The 26,833-nt window shown below is 46.2% G+C and overlaps 2 protein-coding genes across 5 annotated transcripts; one reads left to right on the forward strand and one right to left on the reverse strand.

Annotated features, from left to right (window-relative positions):
• Positions 1 to 1,052: 1,052 nt before the first annotated feature.
• Positions 1,053 to 17,548, reverse strand: mfge8b (milk fat globule EGF and factor V/VIII domain containing b). 4 transcript variants are annotated; one of them, XM_037451459.2, is made up of 11 exons: positions 17,288 to 17,547; positions 10,382 to 10,504; positions 10,101 to 10,232; positions 9,296 to 9,328; positions 5,719 to 5,832; positions 5,251 to 5,432; positions 4,733 to 4,888; positions 4,368 to 4,512; positions 3,710 to 3,912; positions 3,459 to 3,614; positions 1,053 to 3,269 (listed from the first exon to the last, which is right to left on the reverse strand). In XM_037451459.2, the coding sequence occupies exons 1-11, from the start codon at positions 17,355 to 17,357 to the stop codon at positions 3,126 to 3,128; spliced, it is 1,458 nt and encodes a 485-aa protein (XP_037307356.2). In that variant the 5' UTR covers positions 17,358 to 17,547; the 3' UTR covers positions 1,053 to 3,125. The 4 variants fall into 4 exon arrangements, with proteins under 4 accessions (XP_037307356.2, XP_037307357.2, XP_037307358.2 ...); XM_037451460.2 differs by having other exon boundaries at positions 3,710 to 3,894; positions 17,288 to 17,544; XM_037451461.2 differs by lacking the exon at positions 9,296 to 9,328 and having other exon boundaries at positions 17,288 to 17,548.
• Positions 17,549 to 21,296: 3,748 nt separating this feature from the next.
• On the forward strand, positions 21,297 to 26,093 carry abhd2b (abhydrolase domain containing 2, acylglycerol lipase b). Its single transcript, XM_037452380.2, has 11 exons — positions 21,297 to 21,371; positions 21,762 to 21,827; positions 22,186 to 22,416; positions 22,798 to 22,973; positions 23,290 to 23,457; positions 23,595 to 23,778; positions 23,941 to 24,033; positions 24,131 to 24,232; positions 24,357 to 24,426; positions 24,516 to 24,600; positions 25,280 to 26,093. Exons 2-11 carry the CDS (start codon positions 21,802 to 21,804, stop codon positions 25,495 to 25,497), a joined length of 1,353 nt encoding a protein of 450 aa, XP_037308277.2. The 5' UTR covers positions 21,297 to 21,371; positions 21,762 to 21,801; the 3' UTR covers positions 25,498 to 26,093.
• Positions 26,094 to 26,833: the final 740 nt, after the last annotated feature.

A 26,833-nucleotide genomic window follows, 5' to 3' on the forward strand; every position in this document is an offset into this window, starting at 1 on the left:
CTGATCTACAGTGGCGGTTGTTTTGCAGAAGTGGATCCTTCCTCTTCAGGGCCTCCGGCTTCCTGCCTCCTTTGGCCCGATGCCGCTGCCATGCCAGACCGAGTCAGCCGGATTCCATGCACCAGGCGGTTCTGTGTTTACTGACCCTGAACCAAATGTGCACATTCGTCTATTTTCTTTACATATTAAATCATAAGTAGCTTTGTGGAACAGATTTTATTTTATAATTTCGAATAGCTGGTTGAATAACGACATCAAAAAAAAAGAGTGACTTTAATAATATCCATCCAAAGCCGTTTCTGAGGACCATCATTCATTAGTGGTTTTCTGCAGACTACTGGGGATCACACGCAGGAAGCTTCCCACTCCGGCCTCCATAGAAGGAGCAGAGAAGAAGGAGGACGGTGGGAAGAGTTCCATCCAACAACAAAGGGGCAGAGGGCCGTCATTAGGCCCCCGCCGCTTCAAACGCCAGCCACCCGGCGAGGGGGGGGGGAGCAGCTGGTCTGTTGGTAAACAGACGAGGTCATCGCCTCGGACAACAGTTGTCTTTACGGCGTTTAGGTGCTTTTTTTACCCTCTGATGCACAAACTCCTCCATCGTTTAACCTTCACGAGTAGATTGTCCCTCAAACCCCTACGGAGGGATTTCACTTCAGCGTGACCTTCACAGGCGGTAATGAGGGAGGGGGGGGCGTGCCCTCCTCGGGTGAAGATACCTTTGGAAGGATTGGGTAGTGGTATAAAGGGAGATTAGGCCCCTCGGGGGGGGGGGGGGGGGGGGGTTAAATGCTAAACAGGCTAAAGGACCCTCCGTGCTTTGCCTCTTTTTGATCCTCTACCTTTTAAAATGGAAAACAGCTCCAATTAATTCAGCAGGATGATATAATATAATATAATATAATGTAAATATTCAACCCGCACATATACAAAGAAGAACAGACCACATCTAGTCAATAAAACATTTCTGTTGTCTTAAGTCTTTATTCGTTCTTCTTTTTAAGATACATTGGCCCGAACAAAGGAATGAACAAAATGTAAAGAAACGCTTCCAATCCAGTCAAACTTCTATGAGGTCAACAGTCAGAAGAGCAAGAAATCCTTTAACACCACAAACATTTTCTTCTAATCACAGAATACCTGAACAGTGGAGAAACAAAGATATCTACAATACTTGTTAATGTTAATGAACATCGAAACATGGAGAAAACCAAATGAAGCTCTTTTGTTTCAGCTCAGTAACACTAGTCATTGACATGCATGCAGTGTGGATAACAAGCGGGGGGGGGGGGGGGGGGGATCAAGGAACCGTCTGCAACAATAAGAAATATTGTACAGTGTTTGACGCCTCGACCTCTCGGGTGTCCCCTCATGCATGTTTCTAAGGATCCTGAATTAATATGAATACTTATGATTATCTAAACTAACCCGCTATAATATTGCACGCGCCCATAATTCATAATTCATGGGGTGGGAGAGGTTTTGGGACACTGCGACGGGGGGGGGGGGTCAGACGACGCGGCGGGTCGCATCACATGTCCAGTGCAACCGTAAAAAATCTCTTTTGATTTGGTTTGCCTCTCTGTGTTATCAGCGGCGCCTCAGCTGTGATCTGCAGGCTTAATGTGGGACCCTGAATGGATGCTGCAAACTGACCTCAGAGCAGCGGAGCTGTGGATGTGCACGTCACAGATTCACACTACACAACCAAACCACGGCAACTCAACCAGGGGAATGTTTATCTTTCGCTTCTACGTTTGTTCTTCAACTACACGGTTTGTTCTTTTGAGTTATTTTTAGATATTTCAAAATGTCAAAAACACAAACATCAAGGTGCCATAAATGAAGTGAAGCTATGTGAAGACCACTCAAAGCACAGCCGTGTGTGTGTATGCGTGATGGAGAATAAGGAACGTTTCAGTAGCATTCTCTGTAGATTAAGAGCAGTAAGACGATAACAACCATAAATCAATTTTAAACTTGCAGCCGCAAAACAATTGTCAATCTCTTTATTTGTGATGCTCATCGAAAGCTGTCAGCAGTGAAATGGACTTTCTGTGATAATCTCAACAACAGCCTGTTAAAGACGGGCCAAATTAAACCTAGACGGACCATAAATGTGTGCATTTTGGTAAATAATGCTCCAGTGTTTAATCCTCTTTGTGGACGACTTTAAAAATGTTGTGTGTATGATGTCATACCAGCTGATGACAGCATGTAGAGCTCCGTCCGCGGCTGTCGTGACATTCCTCAGGAGGAATAAAGCGTCTCTTCCCTTTAAAAATCAACAAGGATCTGAGACTCTTTCTGTTCATCACATCCTCGGGCTGTCAGGCCCACATCTGCTGCGCTGCTCAACAGATCCGACTGTGATGGTTGACTGACTTTAATGTCCCACAACACCAGATCTGATGGCTGTAAACGTTCCTTTGTTCTGCGTGTTGTGTGTCGGTTTTCCGTAAACTGGGTTTTATTTCTAAAGAAATCCACATAAACAAAAGTCTGAGGGTGCGTTGGCACAAAGTGATTCACACAGATTTGTCTTGAATCGCCTCCGAATGAGGCGTCTTGGCTTTAAAGAGGAATAAGAAGCGGGTAAATAGTTGTTACTGAATTCTTTGTCAACATGTTGGATGTGAACCCTCTGAAGAGGTTTAAACTAATGAAGGGTGTTACTGTCCAAACCACTGAGGAGGAATGTGAGAAACACTGAAACGTATAAAGATTCAAATGTTCAGCCTCTTCATTTTGAAACAGATATACGGCAAATCAGTTTTTTAACCATTTGGCATCAATTTGTAGTCTTTCCTGCAACTAAAGAGCAGAAAGCATTATTTGCTTCGATCACATATTTGGTTCAGGTGGAAAAGAGGAGCGATCGATTCAGGAAAGGAACAAAGGGCTGTGAGCTCAACTGGTAACAGTGGTTTGGGGCAACTTCTCCCACCGCCAACCAGCCAGGAGGTGGTTGTGTGCTACCCTGGGGTTTGCCTCCCCCTGGTGGTGAGAGCAAGGCAGTGCAGGTGTGGCTCAGGGGGGTTGGGGGGGGGGGGGGGGGGGGGGGGGAATAAGGAGAGAGGGAGGGAGGGATGAGGAGGTAGAAAAAAGGAGGGGCTGGACCTGGACTACTCGTCACAGCCCAGAAGCTCCATCCGCAGGGTGATGCGCTCGTGCCACTCCCACGGCAGGATGCGCACGTAGCGGCTGTAGAACGACGGCTCGAAGATGTTCGTTTTGTGAACGTTGTTGTCGCTGTTGCCCGGGAAGATCTGCACAGAGAACATGCTTAATTTAATGTCTTAGTTTGGCGGGTAAATTCATTTCTGGCTGCATCATAAAAATGAATGAACACAAAAAACGCATCAAAACCAGTCAACATAATTGGCTCCAGGTGTGTAGGCCAGCGTTGGAAGCAATTATGCTTTGTGGGCGGGGCCTCTGGCCACAGCCGGGCTCACCTTGTCCGCCCCGGTCCTCTCGTCCTTCACGGTTGTCCAGGACCGCCCATCATCACTGTAAGCCAATTTGAAGGCCGTGACAAACTGGATGGAGCCAAAGTCTTTGGCCCCCTGTGTGATGACCCCCGTGATCTTCTTGGGAGAGCCGAGGTCCACCTGAGGACACAGAAGCCGCTTGGTTTCACAAACACGGCAAAAGGAGGGGACCAACAAAGACAGCAGCAACAGGAACGTGCAGCTGTGTCTTCTACCTGCAGCCACTCCGCCCGGCTGTTGGCGGCGGCGGTCCAGGCGTTGGTCTTTCCCTGTTTGTCCAGCCGGGCGTAGTGGGGGTGCCAGGTGAAGGCCTCGAGGCCCCAGGTGCGGAAGGTGCTGGAGGACGTGATCTGGCGGTTGGACACCAAGCGGGACTTCATGCCCATCGGCTCCGAACAACCTGAAGTGTTGGAATACACTGTGGAGGTCAGAGCGGGGCGAGAGACAAAAAGGAAGAGACGGGAAAAAAAAAAAGAGGGAAAGAAAGAATGATGGACAGGAAGCGGCTCAGACCAGCCATCGATGTGAAGCAGCCACAAAGAGATGAAGACGAGGCAGTGGACAGAGCGGTGGCATACTGGTGAACATCAGGCCAGATGTGCAGAATACCTGAGCTCACACGTTGTTAATAGCAGCTGTGCATGCAAGATGTACAGAAGGGTCAAAGATGCACACAAAAACATCATGTCACTGCTTATGCAACATCCTCTCAGTTCAGAACATTATTTTTACACTTGAGTTGTTTCACTGGAATGAAAGTTTCCAACCTGGAGCTTGTAGGACTTAAGAAGGACTTAAGATTTGAAAAGATGGTCTCATTCCCTAGAAAGAACATTCATCATACTGTCGTGTTTGATGCGTGCTTGTGTTTACCGTTGAGCTCACACCCCACCAGCTCCATGCGCATGGTGCAGGCCTTGCGACACACCACAGGGATGATGCGGATGTACTGGGCAACGATTGGGGGATCGAACAAGTTCGTCTTGGTGCTGTCGTTGTCCACGTTTCCGACAAACAACTGCAGAGAAAAGAAGGAGTTAGCCAAGTGATGCTGCTCATTCATGTTAACTTATTCTTTGTCGAAAAGTAACTTCTGTCTTTTCAGAACTGGTGTTGGAAAAAGGGTCCAGTCAAACGTATTTCTTTTAGTCACAGATCCCTCTAGTGGTAGATTTATGCATTACGGTTGACGCATCTTTTCTTGCACACTCATGTGTCGTGTCGATGCTTCTGCTCACATTGTCCCGCCGCTGTCTGTTGGTTCTGTACGTGGTGAACGTCTTGCCGTCCAGGCTGTAGGCCACCTTGAAGGACCTAATGAACTCGGCTGTTCCAATACGACTGGCGCCCTGCATCACGATGCCTGTAAAGCGCATCTTTCTAAACATGTTGATCTATAATCAACGAGAGAGAGAGAGAGAGAGAGAGAGAGAGACAGCATTACAACAGTTCTTCAGTGCTTCTGTTAAGAGGAGAATATTCAACATAAACAGTGACATGCAGGAACACATGCTGAGCAAAAGCTTCTTCATGTGTGTAACTCAGTCAGGCATCAGGTTACGCACAAATTAGTCCTTAACGGGCAAAGAAATACACCGAGTTGGGTTTAGAACAAAAACAGGATATTTTTCTGGCAAAATCGGACATAGAAAGTATCGAGTAACAAAAAACAGTTGGGTCTACGTATATTGAGTATTCATCCGAACCTTTACATCAATACATGTAAAACATGGGTCTAAATCACTCCATGAGTCACCTCCATCCATGGGTTCTTATCGTGGGCAGCGGCGCTCCAGGCGTTAACCAGCCCCTTGTTGTGAAGGCGGGCCAGCTCGGGTCCCCAGCGCTGCAGGCCCAGCATGGTATAACGCACCGATGACGCAGAGATCTGGGACTCGGCGATGCCCCCTCCCTCCATGCCGAGCAGAGAAATACAGCCTGTGGAGGAAAAGAGGAATCAGTGTTCGGTCTCCCACTGTGGCCCTAATGCTAATTAGGCATGCAGTAAACCTGATTTAAAAAAAAGGTACTTTGTGCTACTGTATGTAGCATTTCTGCAGAGAAGAAAGGAGTGTACAATGAGAAACCTTTAGCTTAATTAAGTATGGATTTCTCATCTGGTTAACGCCCCATTATTCCGAAATTCAGCAGCCTGGCAACATTCCTCGAATTCCTTCTGTGTGTATTTTTAACATTTGTATGGGACACCGTAAGTGACACTCACGTAGCTGGCAACGTTTGCCCACATAAGGGGAGGGGCAGTTGCATTTGAAATCTCCCTCCAGGTCCCTGCAGGTGCCGCCGTTGCCGCAGGGCTGGCTGGCGCAGTCGTTGACATCTACGGAGAGACGAGTCACAGCGTCAGCCCGAAGTCGTGAGCACAAAGCAAACCGCCTGCTGGTCCAGAGTCAGCAGCCAGTCAGAAAGACGGAGCGCGGCTAGTTAGAAGCGTGAGTGAAGATCACATGGCATGCTCGAGAGACGGGGGGGTTGGACATTTCTCAGGTTAGTTGAAGCCATGCCAACAGGACTGAGGCTGTAGTAGAGAGGCGTTGTGGGCCGCACCAGGAGATCATGTGATGCGGAGTGATTAATGCACATGATAAGTTCTGCTTTATGAAGAGTAGAAGAGTCACGGCAATGTGCAGGTTTCATTTTCTTGTAACTCTTGGCGTGGCCTCTTGATGGCGCCCTCGCCATCTGGCCAGCTCAGAGTGTGTCAGATGAGCCGGAGACGAGGAAGACGAATCGACTCTTTTTCATCTCTCGCCCACCAGAACCATCAGTGTGAGTAAAGCAGCTTTGGTCGCTCTGTATTGGGAACAAGGCACAGGTTTGGCTGTAGATGAATTCCCACCAAAAGAAGGAAGACGTCAACCAGACTCTGAAGCTGGAATCCTCGGCAGCTGTCATCATTGAAGATAATCACACGCAAACAACCCAGACGCACCGATGCTGTGATTTCTGTACCCACATCACTCCACAAATAGCACCGTGTCTAAACCATTCATTTTGCACAGTCAGAGGGGATCACAGTCATTTTTGACTAATCACAAACTCTGGACAGCGAGGGTCCTCAGTCATGACCCTGCCGGCTCTGGGAGCTTATAATAAATCCCATAAAAACAATAAAATGATCAAAGAGCTTTTTTTATAGCTTGCTAGGGTTGTATTTTACCACGTCATACACAACCTGTTTTCACATTATAAGCATTTTCCAAATGCAATAAAGAATGCACTATGTATCCCAAATATTGGAAAATGCGTAAGACTCCTGCTGAATGCATTGAAAGCAAAATATGCCACAAGCGTTGCTTTTGTATGCAGATTTTCCCCAAAAAATTTGACTACTGACGAGGTGACATATGGCAGCACATTAGTGTCAAAATACGAGGGCGCAAAGAAGGATCATGCGCCCGCGTAAATCAAACATACGCCTCGATAGAGCAAAAGTCCGTCCGGCATATTGAGATTTGGGTGTTGAAATGTATGGCTGTACAAATCTCACGTGCTCGTTCGAAAAAGGGATCCGAATCGATGCAAAGCCGAAGGTCAGCTGGCTGCGCTTGATCAGCAAAGCTGTTAAAGGCCCGGCACCAAAATAGTCATCAAAAAGCTATAATTGTGTTATAATTGTTGAGAACATCAACCTTTCACCTCCATGTCATACAATTTACAATGGGACCAATGTACATTTTTTCTTCTTACTAACTGACACGAAAAAAGGAAATAGCACACTTTGAAATCACCACTCTCGCCGTTGCCGAGCTACCAAAGCGTGGGTAGCTCCAGAAGCAGATAAAACCACAACGGCAGTATTAAATGCATTTAAAAAAGGGGCCCAAAAGGTTTCCAGATGTGTAATTTGTTGCGCACCAGTGGCACCTTAACCCAGACTGGAATACAGTATGCATACGCTTGCCGATTTTATAATTATAACCTTTTTAACAACACTTGAAAGGTTTAAATGTCAGATTTCCTCCCTTGGAACATCAAGTTATCCAACGCCACAGTTTTGTTACATATTTACACAAATGGAGTTATAGTTTCTGAAGGATATCAGGCAAATGCTACATGGTCAGCAGAAGAGGAGTCAAAGACAGGAAGGAATATACAGAACTTTGACCACATTCTTAAATAATAATAATAATGAGGAGTTTCCGGTGATGGAGCAACATACAAACACACACCCATGGCAAACTTCCAAAGACCAAATAACTGCTTTAATCCATTATCTGGAATCTAAAAAAAGAAAAGACCCTCTGTTTCTCTCTCACACACACACACACACACACACACACACACACACACACACACACACACACACACACACAGGCTTTTAGGCCGATCTGACAGGGCAGTCAGAAGTGCTGCAGTCAGAGTAGTGAGTGTGACATTGTCAGGAGGTGCAGACTTAATTCCCGGTTCCGCCTCCACGTGCACTTTTCCGCCCGGCAACAGCAGCAGCGCTGACGTTGCCGGGCGATTGGCGTGAACCGCCACTTTCTGTTGGCTGGACCGGCACGATAGGAGGAGGGGGGGGGGGGGGGGGGGGGGCGGGTTGCGACAGGGAATCAGCCACATATGTGTATGCTAAACTGTCTGTATATGAGATCATGAGCTGTGTGGTTGGCGTGGGTGGTGCGGCGCACACATGACTAATCTGTTTGGGTTTTTTTGCTCCCTTGATCCGTTTCTCGGAGGCTTTTAGCCGTCTAAGAAGAAATCTATTCTGCAGAGGAATACATTTGAACTACCTATTAATAAAATGATCATTTGTTCTTCATTAACAGCAGTGATGGTCCATCCTCCACCGCTTCTCTATCTAGAGTTCCCAGATGGTTTGTGTGAGAACGTTCTCTTCTCCATCTGGCTGCGTGTCTCACTCTACGTTTGGCCGCTTTCTGATCTCTGTGACAAGATTGCAGTGACGTTTCAGAACTTTTTAAAATCAACGTCTGCGCCAACAAGCCGGCCTCAATGTGTCCTTGCGTGTATGAAGATAGTGTGAGGACGCTATTTAAGATGTTTAACGACGCTACGCCTCCCCGACTTCACCACACTCTGTCTCCTACGTCTCCATAAACCACAGACGCTGGCTGCCACGGGCCTCGGTCCTGCCCCCCCCCCCCCCCCCCCCCCCCCACACGCACAAATTAAGGAGCACTTAAAGTGTCACAACACAGTCATCAGTAGTTGTGACTGGAGGGGCACCTCCCTTGACCCAGTGGCCCTTGGTTGGGATCCTATAAACAAACACGGTCTAATAAATTCCCCTCATCATCGTCCCTGAGGCCCTATCTAGTTAGTGTGAAGGCATTCTCAGCAGAGGGATCTCATTCTGGCAGCCGAGCCCCTGTCCCTGCCAGAGGACTTGTGAACGCGGTGGACTTTGATGAGCTGTGATTTGCGGTTCTCGGGGGTGAAACAAAAACTCAAAACATATTAGAATGTTTGGAGGGTAAATATCGGCCGGAGAATTCCGGATCAAAATAGACGGTAACGTTAGAGACAATTTAACAGGCCCAGAATGCTTTGAGTCACTGATGAGAATATTTTTGTGTCCGAGTGAACTGATAAAGACACTGTATCTAAAACTGACATGATCTCCCTTCCGGTTTGGCTGCTGGCCTCGGCTTATAAACACAATGGGCAATGGTGGTTTCCGTGTGTGTGTGTGTGTGTGTGTGTGTCCACGTGCAGCCAAGAGAACAGAGAGCAAGAAGGAAAATGGACCAGAGTGGGGAGAAAGAAGAAGAAAAAAACAATCGCATGCACGTCTTTCCGACTTCTACCGTTACCTGGTTTGGAACTTAAATCGGCCCCTTGGACACCTAGAATGAAAAGGCGCACACGATCAAACAAAACAAAAGGCACCCTGGCCTTTTCTGAAATGTCTCACTCTGTTCCTGCCAAGTTACATCTTTGTGCACACTTGGCCACTGTTATTCTGCCGCCTTCTCATGCAAACAGGAGCCATCTGTCTCTGTGTGCAGGGCTGGAGGCAGCAGCACATGTTCCCTCTCGACTGAACCGACCCGTTTCGGAGTGACGTGTGAACAGAGCTCACATAAGGACGACAGCTGTCCCAGTGGCCATTCCCATCACGACAGCCGTCTCCGTGCTAATGGGTCTGGTTGGACAGATTAGCCCGGGACCTCATTCAAACTAATTATTTGTACAGGAATGTGTATACACAAACACACGGAGAGGGATGCTAGCGTATCAGCAACACAGGGACTTCTGATCTGGTTTTCTGCTAAAGCAGTAATTAGTGGGAATTAACTGGAGCCAGTAGTTTTCATTAGACGACCAAGACTGTCTAAATGACAAGTTTAATGAAATGGAAATTACCCCAAAGGATGTTTTGATAATAAAAAAAAGTCTTGAGATTCATAGTCAGACCTCACATGTATTAATTACACTTAAGAGGTGCTGTAATGATCTGGTAAACGGCTTAACAGACTAAATGAAAAGGTTTTAAATGGCTAAAACAAAAGACTTTCCATGGCGATTATGTGACAAAGAGGAATGGACCTTGACTTGAGACCGTTAGTGCTGTAACTCTGCAGGAAACACTGAAGATGTGATGAGGAAGAGACTCACTGTTCTGGCAGTGGACGCCGTCGAAGCCCGACTGGCACTTGCAGACGTACTCGCTGAAGGCGTCGCCTCGGCGGGACTGACCCGTCAGCTCGCAGATGGCCTCGTTCCTGCACGGGTTGGGGTTGCACGGCCCTTTTGGACGAGGAGAAAATATACAGTAGGAGGATAAAGAGAAGTTTACGAGGGGGGGGGGGGTCGTATGCAGGAATCGGCCTCTTGTATAAAGCCAGATCACTAATAGGTTATTGGTAAACACTTTGGACCTCAGATGTTCGGCCTACCGGTCTCCGTCTCGTTGCAGTTGTCTCCAGTGAAGCCGTCGGGGCAGATGCAGATGTGGGGAGTTCCGGCCCCCGTCACACAGGTCCCCCCATTGACGCAGACATTCACCTTGCAGTAATCGCCTGCAGCGGGAGAGACAGCGGGAGGGGGATTTGGTCAAGTTTCTTGTTTTTAAGTCCGAGGAACACACCATGTATTATTATTAGGTCGCATTTTCATATTGTACCAGATGCAATCAAAGACACATGCTGGGTGTTTGGCAAAAAGACTTATGACTCATGAGATGTTTGTCAGGTGAGTAACGATCAGCCAAAAAAAGCACAAAAACTAATCAAGTACACTCAGGCCCATATTTCGTCCTCACTGAAACCAGTTAGAATAATTAGTTTAGGTTTCTAATTTGTAGGAGTAAAAACGGCCCGCTGCGTGCTCCTGCTGTGCCGCTGAATGAGGAGCAAAGCGCAGGCTGCAGGTTGGATGCGGCGGTCTGAACAGCTGAGTAAGCCATCGCTACGCCGTAAACACAACACGGACACTGGATGAACCAGACAGCACGGCCGCCCCGTGGCCACGAGTCAGCTCCCAGCGGGAAGACCAAGAGCACAACAGCTGCCTGGAGACAAATGCTTTATTCCAAAAGAGCTTTTTGACACGTTGACATCGAACCTCGAGCCTTAACCAACTCAGCCACCGACCGCCCATTTTTCTTAACATAGACGCCGTTTAGGGATCGAAAGTTTCAATTATCGCCCTTTTTGAAACTAAAATATGGAGGAAGTGAATAACCAGGTGCCTTTTAACACCCATGGAGACAGGAAGGGACAATAAAGACTTTTCATTTGGATAATTGTTAAGGAGATTGAGGTTGGACCCAAAGTGTGAAATTGGTGGTTTAAGTACCACGGTGAGGCTAAAAAGGACCTCTGACCCAGTTTTTGTGTGTGTGTTCCAACAGGGTAACCCTTCTCACCTCAAGCTAAGTGGACTCATGGGAGTCGATAAATATTTTTTTTAGACTGCTACAGGAAAAGAAAAGTGCTGCTTAGTCCCGCTGAGGGTTTAATTCACAGACACCGCAAGGCCACGGATGAGGATGAAATGGGCTTTTTTCTGTTCTCTCCAACTTTGAACCACAAACACACGCACACAAACACACAAACCTTTTACCCCTTTTCATAACACTCACAACACAGCATGACAGCTCTCTAAGACTGTAACTAGCGGGCCTTCATAGAAAAATACATGAAATGAACATCGGTGTTAGCGCTGGGTTGAAGGCTTCAGGGGGGGGGATAAATAACATGAAGCGATTTAGTTTGTTTAATAAAAGAACAAGGTATAGATAGACCTGTTCTATAGAAGAGGTCTCCTTATATACTCCTGTGATCTGCTGCTTTATAGAAAATAAAATGGAACAAAATGAACCTGCCCCTATCGTGATGGTTTCATTCCATTTCAACTCTGGACTAAATCTGGACCCTCTGCGTTTATTATTCATTAGCAATCAAGGAGGCGGAGGGTAGATTCACGTCATGTTCACCCAGCAAAGGAGAAGAAGAAATGAAAGCTCCACTTTTCCACATCCGGTTTGGACTGAACCTCCCGTGGAGGTCCAGTGTTATCAGTGCTGTATCCAGTGTCACGGCCTTTGAGTGGTTTCACATCTCGTGGGACTGGTCTGGGACCATCAGACGCATCCGCATCCAAACCTTGCTGCCTGTTTACGTTTGCCGTGGAATGCAGCGTCCCTTCCTACACTGGCAGGCGGCACAAAGTCAGGAAACCCTCCACGCAGAGTAATGCTCAACGTTCAATAAATTACCTTCCCACAATGGGAATGATGAGGTAAATAAAATGAAGCAGTAGGAAATAAAGACGCACCGCTTCATTTAGCCGTCGTCTCTATAAACCGTTGGTGGTGGTCTGAAGGGTCATTTAGCCGGGAGGTTAATTGAGGAAATTAAATTAGTGACACATTAGTCAAGGTGGTCAGGCGCCAGACAAAAGTCTCTTTTGAAACCCTCTGCTGTCTACGAAAACCACGTCCATAAAATGACATGCGAGTGAAGAAAACACACATTTCCTCATCCAGCTCGAGTGATCTCTGGCCTTGCAGGGAGTCTTATGTGTTTTATGTGAACTGGGATTTTCTTTCTGGTCTCACCGATTTAGGAAAAAAAAATTCAAAATGTAACAGTATGTCCACTATCATTTAACTACAATGGAAAAAAAGAACCCCAGCTAATAATGTCCCGTCTTAGTGGTCAGAGAGTTTTTGACCTTTTGAACTGACGAAGCGTTTTGGGATTAACAGATGTTCAGGATGATTTGTGAAGCAGGATCTGGATGTTTTGCCAAAGAAACTCACGTTGGAAGGTTTTATTGCTCGAGTGTAAACAAAGTTCTCTTCAATCATGAATGACAACACCATCTCTCTCTCTTTGATATAGAAGGGAACTAGGGTTGCAATGGTGCAGAAAGTTTCCGGCAAGTTAAGCTTTTAAGACCTTTTTTTCTGTAAAATTATTTTTTGCAAAAGCATATAACAGCAGTTGATAACAAGACAACACCAGCTGGACCCTGGATGCAGCCAGAAACGTAGACATTAAGCGTTCTGTTTGTCCTTAACCAACATGTTGATTTGTAAACTGAAACCATGTTCATTTTTATTGCAGTAGGCCAACTTCTTTGATTATTCCCAGCTGTTGGTGCTCAATATTTTATTAAATGAGGGCATTGTTTCATACTTGGGCAGAATTTCAAAAGCAATATATCAGTTGTTTTCATGATGTTGTTTTATATTATGTGAGAACACCGATATACAACGTGCTAACAGTACTAAAGAACGCACCATCTGTGGATGAAGCCACAGACATCCATTTGCAGCATTTAACAGTGCAGTAAAATGATTTCAATTCATGTCAAAACTACAGCAGCTCTTAAAGTACCCAACATGGTGCCCCACTTTGTCCTCACCACAGTGACAGATTAGAAAAGTATGTGGAGTTGTGTTTGGCAGGACAGGCCATTTCCACGGGGGCATTGTGCTTTTCTCCTTATGAGTCAACGTCTATGACTTTCCCACGAGACCTCAGCCCAAATACCAGGCAAAATAAAAACTCCATTTGGAGCCACAATTGCACAATGAATCAGTGGTCAATGAGCGCCCGAAGCTCGCCTAGGGAGATTCACAGAGGATCAACCAGCCGGGTCAACTCACTTGACCTCTGACCCTAACACGGGCCAGGTGAACAGAGCCTTTCACACGGCGAGGCATGCGTCACAACGAGACTGTGAAACACACAGGGCCTCCTCCAGGACGTCATTGAAGGGCTCTGTGCCATGATGAATGAGGATGAAGACATGAGAGCCGGGGGTCGGGGTTCACTCTTTTAGTGCAGCCTGTATTAGAGGAACAGCGCCTGGTTTTGGACATAAAATATCAGATTGCGCAATAAATGACCTTGACATAAGTAAACAGCCTTTATCAGAACGATGCAAGAGCCAGATTTTTCAGATGGGGTTCACTCAGTGCAGAAACCTCTTTCATCTGAATTACTCCGAGTTATCAAAGACGACGTGGACCTAAATCAGGAGTATACAAAACAAGATAACACGCTCAGACGGTTTCCTTGTTTGCCTTGAAGGATTTCTACTCCCTCCTTGGTGGCTGTGCAGCAGAGCTGATAAATTAACATACGTGTGTGTGTGTGTGTGTGTGCCGAGACGTCAGGGCTCCTATCTCTTGAGAACGGTAAACATTCTGCCCCCTGAGCTCTCACGCTTGGAGCGTAGAGAACGGCAGGCAAGTGTGGGAACTTGGTGTTCCAGGAAGAAAAAGGAGAAAAGACACACACGCACTCACAAACACACGCACGCACACAGATTTTCTGGAACATAATTTCACAACTTGTAGAGTGCAGATTTTGGTTTGAAGGCTGAGAGCAGGAACACTGAGAGGGGAACCCGGAAACGTAAGGCAGAAAGGGGGTTAGTAGGAGGCCAAGGCTGCCAGAGTCCCAGAATAGCGAGTGTTATCAATATTAAGATTAGCACAACTCCAGCTGCAAGAGCTCTTTCCGTTATCTGCAACTGCTCCTCCAGAGCAACACGGCCATCTGTTGCTGCTTCAAAAAACAACAACAACAAAGCAGCCAGCCACTCAAGATACACGTCACACACCAACGTCACACCCCATCGACCAAACAACAAGCTTTTCTCTCTGCTCCTGTACCTGAAAATGAACAGAGTAATGTTCCAACCACGGTCTAAACCGAATGCTGCGTGTGTTGACACATCCGGTTAGTGCCTCAGAGCGGAAAAACAAAAAGATGTTATGTAAACATTTCTGGCTCTTGGGATTCAGATCCGATTTTTTTTTTCCTCGGCTCATATAATCTCGCATGAAATATTAAACACGGCAGATTGGAAATTGGGCCAACGGGCACTAATAAAGTGTCCCAAATTAAAAGGCAGTCCATATTGCAATGAAACATTGATTAAGGAAGGAGAAATAGCCTTGTCAATGGTCGTGTCCTGGGGGGTTCAGTGGGAAAAGTAATGATGAAGTTAATAGTGTCAAAGAGGACAGAGGCTTGAGCGGAAGAATAATGAGAGGGAACACAAACAGGTATATAAGTACATAAGGGCTGTGGCATTATTTTCATTATCAATTCAGTTAATTTTCTTCAGTTAAATGTTACAAATCGAATTATAATTGTCGAGAGTAATAACATCACTTTTCCAAATTCCTTGCTACATCCAACCATCTTTGAGTCATACAAAACACAGAAGATCAAAACTTCACATCTACAGACTCTGGGATGAACGTTGAGCCACTGCCCCGGTTCAGTAATGAGGGAAGCCTTATTACTCAGAAGAAATTAAAAAAATTCAAAGGCAAGAGCAACTTACAAAAAAGGGATAATTCCACAACACACAACGCTAAATATTGCGCAGAGGTGAACAGGAGGGAATTTAATTCCTGGTTATTTTGGACCAATAACTGCCTGCCATCTCTTACCCAACAACCACAAATAAATGTGCACTGCAAAACCCACACATACACACATACACACATCCATTGCATGCCATCCGGCTATATTTAGCCCAGGCTCACTCGGTTGCCCCAAGTGGTGCTGCTGTGAGAAAATACCGCCTCAGCCTCGTCACAGAACACCTTTTCCCACTTTGCTGTCCTCAGCAGCCAATAGAGGAGTTACAACCTGCTGAATTGAGTCAAATCAGGTAAATCAGGCCCCCGAATCGGGAAAAGTGACTCATCGCTCAGTAGGTTCCCAGAAACCACACCTCGTCTCCTCCACCGTCCCGACCCCGGGGCTCCAGATGCAAACATGTTGGGATCTGTGCACTCCAGGCAGTGCATTAAACATTTCTGCAATTGATGCACAACATAAGCCTATTTGTATTGCAAATTGCATACATTATAAGCATTACTATAACTATGTTATATGGAATATAAAGGAAAAGGAAGGAAACTACAGTCCTTGTAAAAGTGAAGTAGAACAGCTTTTGTTAATTAATTCCGTAACTTGGTTTAAATAACTTAATCTCCAATGATGTCACATGTTTGTCAACATAGTGGATTAACACAAGCGCTGGAAAACATGTGAATACGTACCGTCCTGTCAACTATCCTGGGACTTTAATTGAATAAACATAGCCGTTGTTAAAGTTAACTTTAAAACATTTGTGTTGTATTTGTTGCCATTTATTTAGGTCAATTGTGTTGTTCAGTTTGCATTGCCAATATTGTTACATCTGTCAATTCACAGGTTTTCTGAAGTTTGTGTTTTCTATTGATGTTTGTTCTCCTAAAATTGTGGCTTGTTGTTAATTCAAGTGTTTTTTGGTGTGGACTCCAGCAGGTTTATTATACTCAGCACTTCTTGGTGCTGAAGGGGATCAGCATGATGATATAAAATAGAATTAATTACACAGATCACATCTGATATAATATGGTCAACCATGTCTATTTTCTACACTTCCTTGCAGTAAATATCTTAAGTAATAAAAAGGTTACCTCGCATCTGGTTGCGAGCATTAATCCACAAGGCATTAAATGTTTACTGATGACTCAGTTTCTCAACTCTAAAAGTCCAAAGTCTATAAGAAGGTTGCAATCGGTCATTTATAGAACCTCATGCTCTCTGTTTTTTTTTTAAAGAAAAACTTGCACATTTAGAAAATACATCAGCATCACAGTAAGGACAACACTGTAATATGCCCTGGTCTGCGAGCAGAAATGGAGCCGGGAGAATGAGGCCATTTTTGCCCTTTGTACGTTGCCCTAAATGTGTTTGATGCATGGAAATGCAAACAAAGCCAAATGCCGATGGCATGAGCTCGACACTGGACGAGTATAATAGCTCGCCTACATAGCGCGTGCCCTTTGAGAAAAATGGAGGTCACTCAGTATTAAAAAAGCCCTGAGGTTTTATTTCTTTTAACCATATATTCAGACATAACAATAAGGTCTGGCCTCGCACTACAAAAACCTGTATTATAGATTGCAAATTGATATACATGTGTTTTGTTTTAGCGTTACATTGCCGCACGTCCCGCGTCCACCCATCGTCCAAATGACAGACCGCTTGGACTCGTGAACCCAAGCAGCTACAGTGCCCACTTTCTCCGTTACACCGGGGGGATGAACTGACCCGGACACCAGCGGACACGCGCGGAGCGGAAAGACCCACAGACATCGAACGACTTCTTTCACCGCTGCGATGGATTTGTAAAAAGGAAAAAATGCACTCGGGAGTAAAAAAAAAAAAAAGAGCAACTTTAACGGAACGTGTAACGCAAATGCAACGCCGCTTTGACACTTTTAAAAGCCCCGTTAACGGTTTTAACATTAAACAAACACCAAAGAAGCAACTTACCGTTCACCCCGAACACCAGGCAAGCCGAGAAAAGTTGCAGCCAAAGGACAAGACGCGTCTGCTCCTCCATGGCTGCCAGTTGCTGTCAGTGAACGCGTGTCTTGTCGTTGGTTGGTTAGCGTTAGTTGGCGCTAGTTAGCGTTAGCTGGTCAGACTCGTTACTCTCCGTCGCTCCCGCGCGTGTGTGTGTGTGTGTGTGTGTGTGTGAGTGTGTGAGTGAGTGAGTGAGTGTGGCTCGCGCTCGTTGTGCTGCTCCACAAGACACCCAGTGGAGCAGGAGCACGTGCGCCCGGGCTCTCGGCCAATCACAGCCCGCTGTTTAAAGCCTAACCCCGCCCCTTTCCCGCTCCCGCTGTTTGTGACAACAACGCGTACACGCGCGCGCACACGCACGGAAGGTAGTAAATCACCCTGGAAACAATGAGGGCGTTCAATGTGCTGCATTTCATTGAATATCTTGATTCGGATCTCTGAAAACACTGAGCAGAACATGAGGGCGTTTAATCACATTTAATCTGGGACTTGATTTAGTGTTTCCATGGCGTCGCTTTGAGTGTAAGGGCCCCAATGTTCTTTGAAAATGTCTTCAAGAAACCGCTACTGACATGAAAAAGTACTTTCTTCTCAATCAAGTACTTTCCATTTCATTTTATTGCAAGAAGAGTACAAATATAAAGAGTTGAGGTTAGTTAGTTAACAATAACAATGAGGTTCCAAGCAATGCCAAAATTAAGGACCATGTAAACAGATAGTCAGATTTACAACACAAACAAAACATGACAAGATCCTAAATCAATAACAATTTTCTCATGTAGCGTTTACAGTGCGAGACGCTTACTTATTAAAGGTAAATAAATACCTGAGTACATGAGGATTATCAAGTATAAGTAGGCGACTCTCCTGGGGCTGAATTGAAATATGTGCATTTGTTATGTTTAAAGACTCATTAAGACTGACTACGCATGTGTTTAATCCAAAATTAACTAAGATCAAACCAACAACACCCGTTCGATCAATGTCTCTGACCTATAACGCGTTGCTGTGTTCTCTGTACGTTATCTTATAGTTCTGGGGAAATTCCCATCATGGCGCCATGCATGAAATCCTCCCCTGAAATGCAGATTAAGGCCAGTGCTTCATTGTGTAAATCCCCAAAAAAGGTTCTTCTGTGGGCGTTTCTGCAGCCGACATCCAGCCGTGGGTCACGGTAGTTGTTTTAGTCTTTGTGCGCGTGGGCGCGAGGCGAGAAATGGTTTTTAATGGGTGTGACTTTTGAAAAGAGATGTCCGAGACCTTCTGTCTCTGCCCTCATTCTTCTTGAGAGTGGACTGCTAAATATAACAAAGTCAAAGTGTCTTTTCTCCAGCTCATCTTTCCATTTCATTACATGCCGATGCGAACACGACGGTGTAAAATACACCATTCTGTAGCCTAGTAACACGTCAGCAGCTTAAAGTGGTCTCGTGACATCTGCGAGCGAATACATGTTGGAGGACTCTGCGACCTCAACTTACTTGACGAGATGAGGAAAATAGAAATGGAAGGAAGTGAAAGTGCACATGTCTCTTCGGGGGGACATCTGGGAAACGTGTGTCCTTCCTTCGGTCCTTTTAATGCACCAGAAGGAATATGTGGAAGGTTCTTTCAGGTATATTCCATCAAGGCAAAGTGCAGACATGCTGGAAAATGTTCCTGCATATAGTTATTTAAGGAAAAGGAAGCATTTAGAGGTTGTTGAAGTGAATAAGCTCCTCTTGTTGAACTTTTAGTCCAATTCTTAAAATACTTTGAACTGGAAGGTCTCTTTGAAGCAGGTTTATTCCAATTTGCATGACATGGAAAATTAAGTTGTCAGTAAATCAAACTGGATTACCAGAAAGGCAAAGCAGTGTCAAGTTGCTGTCTTTTTGGAGGAATTTCAGTGTGATAATTATTTATTAAGCGTTGCCAGTTGATTTTCCCAACCAGCATCAGCTAAAAATGCCAAAGCTTCCATCTGGTTGAAGTGCTCTCCTGCAAAGATATTTAAACCCCTGTTTGGGTTTTTTTCTTCCAAAAAAAAAGTAAACTGCATAGTCTCTAAAACTTGCACAGGCCTAGAATTGCTTCAGTCATGAAACCATAAGAACAGTCATGTGCCCTGTGGGCCGCGGTGAGACTGCACAGTGGCATTGCCCTCCGATGTTCCCCCTTCTGTCAGGCAAAGCCTCACCTCATGACACAAGCCCGTTTGATCCTAATCCTCCGTTGGGGAGGAGCGAGCCATAATCCTGCGCATCATTTCTCAGAAAAAAAAACCTCGTGATAGTGTGCTTTCCCTGGAGGGGAATGCTGCTCGAGGGTAATTAATTCGTATGAATTTTCAATTTCACTTCTCCCGAACAGAAACAAGATCATGTCCTCTTTCACTTCTGCTTTGCGCATCACAGAAGATCCACATTTATAGACAATATCACAGAGAAAATACACGCGGGGAGTTTTTGTTCCTCTGACGTTACTTCTTTGGAGGAAAAACCAAAGTCACAGTTGAGCTGAATCCTCGGTTTTTGACGTTGAGTCGTCACACAGCTGTGTGCAGCTGTTAGTTGTTTGCTATGTCCAGGGTGAGACAACATGAACCCAAGTGGTTTATTGTGGACATGGCATACTTTATAGTGTATGTACACTATGTATAAGGGATAGATTCAATGATAAAAACACAATAACATATACATTTTCTCTATGTTTTTCCATATAGTGTGCATCTCTGCATCTTTTTCCAGATGTTTTCAATATGAATAAGCGTCAATAATATTACCTAAAATAAAAATTGAGTTACTGTGGCTTCATTCCTTTAAAAGACATCAAATTGGCACACCCATGATAAAAAGTGTAATAACTCTGGAACTACTTTGTCTATTTGTACAATTTATGTTTTGGGGGGTAAAGGTCTAACCCTAAGTGCTATAATGTGTAAAAATCAGTTCAATATATCAGTATTATGGTACTGGTTCTGACATGGTTCTGGTATGTTTGGGCCCTAAGTGGGGTCATGTAATGAAAATATAGAAATATTAGAGTAAAATATGTATTTTTATTAACCTACAGCAACACACATTCTCAAATACATTGTTAGAATTATTAGAATTGTGATGAGCGTCATGGGGTTGTAAAGGACTTACAATGTCCTATTTGTTCCTAAATACAATGTCAAAATATTATTAAAATCCTATGTCTTTCAGAATGATACCACACTATAAAAAGGATTTCAAAAGCGTGTCGCAGTGGATGGCGCCCTCTAGTGGTTCATCCTCTTAATGAAAGAGTGTCTCATCCACTTGAAAATGAAGTGACATTAATTTACTGCCCCCACTCCCATTTTGTTATATATCCGGTTTTAACTATGCAATAACCATATTGTAGCGGAATATCCGACATGTTACGTATTTCTAATATAGCTCCGTGTAATGACTGAGTATGTGGTAATAAGTTTATTTAATTTCAACACACCACAAACCATTATATTTGTTTTATATTGACTATGAGTTTGTGAGATTATATCAGGCTGTTGTGTCTCTGCCAGTTATGTGCGTAACATTTGCGTGCCGTTGTGAAACCTCAGCTTACAATGGTGGCATATATGGATCGTCCACTAAAACCACACCATGTTGTTACTGTAAATTAGACGGTAACTTTTTTTGTGTAATAGGAAGTGAACTAACCCCGCTGTCCGTCATGCGGCCTTCACGTACTGCCGGATTTCAAGCGTACAATCGACGAGTGCGGAAGCTGCGGGAGGCCAGTTTCCAAAATTTGGTGTCTGAATAAATAGCTATGCTATTATAAATTAATTCATGTGTGTAACGGAAATTCACACGGACAAATCATCTAAAGAACACGGTAAAATATGTTTGTTTTAATGTTGGCTGCCGTTGTTTTTAAATCTCGGAGCTTTATAAGAGGCCCTGAACGCGTCGTGAGGTCCCTGCCGGTCAGTCACTCCTCTGCTGTAAACAGACGGTGAGATCAACTCCAGTTGGATCCGACCAGAACCTGAGCGAACTACCCTACCCCCCCCCCCCCCCCCCCCAAGAAAACAGCGATGGTGAGACCACAAATGCTCTGCGTGTACTTTTAAAAGCGGTTCGACGTACTTTGTGTGTAGTTGCGCGAGGGGTTTGTGTTTGCTGAAGCTTCAGGAACAGTTTGAACGCCACCTGAGAGACAAAACGCACCATTCAACACACTTTTTATTCCCATTTAAACAACCGGAACACAGCTGGCCGTTTGTTCCACCCCATTCTACACTATTCTACTGCTTTTTAAGTTCCGGTTTACTCGTTCATTAATAATTTAAAGGTGTCACATCCGCGAATGAACTTCTGGTTTCGCCCGTTTTTTTTTGTTTGTTTGTTTTGGTTTTTAGCTTCGCGAGGGCCTGAAATCCGCATCTTTTTTTTTTAACAAAATAAGTTTGACCTGTTTTGTTTTCCAGCACTGAGCAGAGAGCAGAGAACAAGGAGGGACCACGAGCAATGTATTTCCATCAAAGTCAGACAAGGTGAGGACCAACCTTCTCAAATCAATAGAGGGCATCACATGTTCATTAAAACCTCCAGAATAATAATGACTTTATTATTAATCATTTTCCAATGCTCAATCTTGATATCAATGCTCTGGAATTTTAGCACCCAATATTCCCAGAAGTGGGAAATGAATCAAGTGAAATAATTAAACCACTTTAATCAAGTGCAACTTTGATCCTTATTGAGGTATATTTAATTATCTTGTACTTTGTTTCAGTAAACATTCGAAAGCAGGACTTTTACGCCAAACAGATTTTCTCTTTCACAGGATCGGGCCCGTCTTGTCGTACCCTGCATTGCATGTCGTATGCGTCTAACATGCTGTGCGTGCAGGTCCTCTCCTGCGGCGCCGATGTCCGCCCTCGAGGACGGGGACATGGGCACCTTCGGCCCGGAGCTGCCGGCCATGTTCGACGGCGTGAAGCTGGCGGCGGTGGCCACCGCCCTCTACGTCATCGTCCGCTGTCTGAACCTGAACAGCACCGCGGCGCCGCCGGAGGTCGTCCACCAGGTCACGGCGCTCAGCCGCTACCTCTTCAAGTCCTGCCCGATGCTGACCAAAGAGTTGAGTGGCGAAAACCGGCTGTTCGGGGTGACTTGTTTTGGGTCTCGATCGGGCGCGTGGTTAAACTCCCACGCTTCGCTTCGCGTGGACACGGCCTCCTCGGTCACGTCAAACGGGATCCGAGGCATTCTGCCTAGTCGGGGGGGGGGGGGGGGGGGGTTCTCTCTGGAGCCGGCGTCATGGTGGGTCCGCTCTGGGCTCCTGTGGGAACATGCAACGGGGCGGACTGCGTGGAATGCTGAAAATGAGCGACCTGGAGGGACCGTTGCCGTAGATCCGTCTGCCGCCTCCTTGAGGCCCCGCAGGGGGGGGGGTTGTTTACGCTTAAGACCGTGCTGCAACATCTCGAAGTCTAACTCTGGGCTGGCGTGTCTCCTCAGATACGTTCCTCCCCTGCTGTGGGGTAAGAGCGGACACATCCAGACGGCCCTGTACGGAAAGATGGGGCGCGTCAACACCCCCACCCTCCACGGGTTCCGCAAGTTCCTCGCGATGCCGGACGGGGCCACGGCGACCTTTGACCTCTTTGAGGCTCTCGGGGATCACAGCACGGGAGGTGAGTGGCAGACGCCCGGTCCGTCTGCTGGAGCACCAACGCAGCCAGCTTTGGATTTAATCAGTTTAATCATCTTTTTTTTTCTTTTTCTTTTAAGAAGCTATCACCGGTCATTTTGTTTCCATGTCTCTTTGTTTTTTTTCTTCGCTTGTTTCGATCGCCCTGCAGAGGCCGGACGACCACTAATGAATCCCCAGAGAGAAGATACCGCGCCAATTAAATCAGCGCCCGCACGCCGTCCCCCTTTTACGCCCACACATGACTCCACTTTGTATGTTTGTGCTCCCTCCTGTTTGTCCGTGTGTGTGTGTGTCAGATGACGTTACCATGGTAATCTGCCCTGGGATCGGTAACCATAGCGAGCAGAACTACATTCGCACCTTCGTGGATTACTGCCAGCGGCAGGGTTACCGCTGCGCCGTCCTCAACCACCTGGGAGCCCCGCCCAACGTGGAGCTCACCTCGCCGCGCATGTTCACCTACGGTAACCACGGAGACGCGGTCCCTCCGCTGTGTGTGTGCCCGAGTGCGGGCCTCTTGGGGGGGGGGCGGGTGGACTTTGGACTTTTCCAGAGCTGGTGCCGCTCGCCGATGTTAAAGCGTCTCCTCTCCCTCGTCCAGGTTGCACCTGGGAGTACGCCGCCATGGTGGGCTACATCAAGCAGGCTTATCCTCACACGCTGCTGGTGGTGGTGGGCTTCAGCCTGGGGGGGAACATCGCCTGCAAGTTCCTGGGCGAGAACCCCTCCAACCAGGACCGAGTGCTCTGCTGTGTCACCGTCTGCCAGGGCTACAGCGCCCTCAGGTAGGCGGACGGGGTGCATAGATTGGGGAAACGGGGCGGGGGCGGGGGGGGGGAGGTGCACATGCGTCCCAGCTGACCAATACGCACTTTGTGATAAGAAAGGAGCCGGATGGCTGTTTGGCTTAGTGTGCAAATACCTACGCATGCGTCTGTGCTTTGCAGGGTGCAGGAAACATTCCTCCAGTGGGATCAGTGCCGGAGGCTCTACAACTTTGTGCTGGCCGACCGAATGAAGAAGCTCATCCTGTCACACAGGTGCAGGAAACAAAGTAGCTGACATTGTTTGTCGGGGCGCACCAACCAAATTGTTTTTTTTAATACTAAATACTATTTTTGTTGTCCTGTTCAACAGGAGCAGTTTGCTCGGCCTGAACAGCAGCAACATCGGTGACGTAGAACTGAGCAAACTGTACGCAGCCACGTCTCTGATGCAGATCGACGACAGCATCATGAGGTGGGCGGCGGGGGGTGGGGGGGGGGGGGGCTCCATTTGAGGCTTTCATTAAGCTAAATAAAGCTTTTACTATAGTAATGATGATGATATTAATAATAATAATAAGTTATCATTCGTCCTGCAGGAAATTTCACGGCTACAGTTCCTTGAAAGAGTACTACGAGAAGGAGAGCTGCTTGAACTACATCCACAAAGTGAGTGAGATGTAGTATCCGTACTGCAGCACAGCGTCGACCTCCTGCCTGACCTTCTGTACCTGAAGGGCTGCTCCTCTTGTCTCCAGGTCTCTGTGCCTCTGTTCCTGGTGAACTCCTCAGACGACCCCCTCATTCATCCGTCTCTGCTGGAGATACCGCGCACACTCGCCGGTTCGTCTTCATCTCTCAAAACTGTTGGTCTGGTTGTGATGTCGTACGGTTGGAAATGTCTATTATAATATACTGTATTTATAATATATAATATGCTGCGAAGTCCTGGAGAAGGACGGCAGAGGTCAAACGTTGTCGTCGTGTGGGTGAAAAAGTGTTGATGAAGTCTCTGCTGGATGCCCGGCCCTGACGGTCTTGTTGAATTTTTCAGGGCCATGTGATACGACCAGGCTGTTGGGTTCTATATAGAGAGCTGCGTGTGTGTGGACACGGCCTTGTCTTTCCTCGGTAGCTCACATGCACTGGCCCCTGTGTGTTTAAATCAGTGTGGGTAATTACCCAAACCCTGATGAGTGAAATTCTAGACGTGTCTTCGATTTCAAGGAAATGACAACGCGTGACTTTTTCTTTTTTTTCCTTTTTTTTTTTTCCTTACCCGCTAACTTTCTGTGTAGACTTCACACGCACACACACACGCACACACACACACTCCAAACCCACTCAAAATTAAGAGATGGCTTCTCGAACAACCAAATTTAAAAATGTGGTTTGCGCAAACCTCTGTTGAATATGAGTGTGTGTGTGTGTGTAGGTGAACTGTGTGCCTTTAAAAGTGTCATGATGAAACGCAAAAATGCAAAACCATTTAAAAGCAGGTTGTCTCACCTCCTGTTTGCAGAGAAAATGCCCAACGTGATGTTCGTACTGACGCAGCACGGAGGTCACCTGGGCTTCTTCGAGGGGGCCATGCTGCTCCCTCAGCCGCTCACCTGGATGGACAAGGTCATCGTGGAGTACGCCGACGCCCTGTGCCGCTGGGAGAAGAGCCGGCCGGGAGCCTGCCGGAGGAGGGGCGCCCGCCTGCCCCCAGAGGGCGGGGGGGAGGAGCGGCCGTGACCTCTGACCTGCATGCAGTAAGAGGGGAGAAGTCCGTTTTTCTATAGAAACAAGAACTGAAAAATGTCCTGGATCCCCAAACAAGTTAAAACATCACCTCGAGATCGGATCAGACACAAACTGTAATGTAAACTCTGTGAAGGACTCATTGTTGGAGCCTTGGACCATAATATAGATAATATAAAATATACTCAACTTCAGGATTTCATCTTAAAAAGTTCACGACCGGATATTAAGTGCCTGAATATTAACATGAAGAGCAAATTGTGCTTTGTAATAAGCAGCATAGGACGTGATTCATGGTTTACTGTGTGCAGTCAAACTGGAAATCTAATTAATATTGATGTAATATGATCTTTGTTTTCTTTAAGAGAAGTTTGACTTTTTATTGCAGGAAAAGTGTGTTAAAAATTGCAGTTTTTTTATTGTTGAGGCCTTTGATAGTTTTTTTTTTTTTTGTCTTTGCTATTCCCTCGTGAGCAGTGGACCAACAGCAGCCATTGGACCTGTTGACCTTCTCTAAACGTCCACCCTCAGGACGGAGTTGGGTCAAACTGTGTTTACAACGAGAAGAGATAAAACAGGACTCAACCAGGCGTATTGTATCAGACTCTCAATTTATGCAATGGACCGAAGCACTCTTCACTTTTCAATTAACTAGTATCTCAACTTTGTACTTTTTTTAAAATGATCATGCTGCATTTTGACCACGTGACTCCTTAAAGACGGGCGCATGGCTTTGGCTCAAACACAATGGAAGTCTTTTATTAGACTCACTTCTCATATTCACCGTAAACAAGGGCTAATTGATGCGTTTCATATGTTTCGTAAGTTGTTTTTTTTCCGAGGGTGAGCTAAAAGCTTCCTTTTAAGCTGCTTATTGCTGCACACCGGACGGGTGGAATTTGGTAAAAAAAAAAAAAAAATGCAGGGGGGGAAGCGAGGAGGAAAGACGGGAGACACATGACGACTCTCGCACAAAACGCACTCGGTTTGCGTCCTACGGTGCGGTCCATTCTCATCAGTTGGCAACTGGTGAGAGGCGGATTTGCTGTTAAGGCGTCTCTGGGTTGTTCCTGACCTTTGGTGTGAACGTTTGACGCGTCAGTCACAGCCAGCCGGTCTCCTGCTGACACAACACGAACTCGCTCCACCCGCGCTCCTGCAGGTCTTGTTGCGCAACATCGGATCTAATACGGCTTTAGTTTGGGTCCTTCCCGGGAGGTGAAGAGAACCCGCACCAACGCGGCGCTGTGCGCACTCGGTCCCGACTGAAACGGACCCGTTTCTATGCACTTTAATGGCTTCACGGTTTTCCTTTTATCAGCATCTGGGT

The sequence above is a fragment of the Pungitius pungitius genome, chromosome 6 (assembly GCF_949316345.1).
Source record: "Pungitius pungitius chromosome 6, fPunPun2.1, whole genome shotgun sequence".
In the NCBI taxonomy this organism is placed as follows: Eukaryota; Metazoa; Chordata; class Actinopteri; order Perciformes; family Gasterosteidae; genus Pungitius; species Pungitius pungitius.

Excerpts from the sequence above, each read along its gene's own strand:
- mfge8b (XM_037451459.2), bottom strand. The coding sequence starts at position 17,357 with ATGGAGGAGCAGACGCGTCTTGTCCTTTGGCTGCAACTTTTCTCGGCT. Across the intron at positions 5,833-9,295 it reads CGATTTAAGTTCCAAACCAG|ATGTCAACGACTGCGCCAGC; the intron begins GTAACGGTAGAA and ends GTCTCTCCGTAG. Across the intron at positions 4,889-5,250 it reads ATAAGAACCCATGGATGGAG|ATCAACATGTTTAGAAAGAT; the intron begins GTGACTCATGGA and ends CGTTGATTATAG.
- abhd2b (XM_037452380.2), top strand. The coding sequence starts at position 21,802 with ATGTATTTCCATCAAAGTCAGACAAG. Across the intron at positions 22,417-22,797 it reads TGCCCGATGCTGACCAAAGA|ATACGTTCCTCCCCTGCTGT; the intron begins GTTGAGTGGCGA and ends GTGTCTCCTCAG. Across the intron at positions 23,779-23,940 it reads CAGGGCTACAGCGCCCTCAG|GGTGCAGGAAACATTCCTCC; the intron begins GTAGGCGGACGG and ends TGTGCTTTGCAG.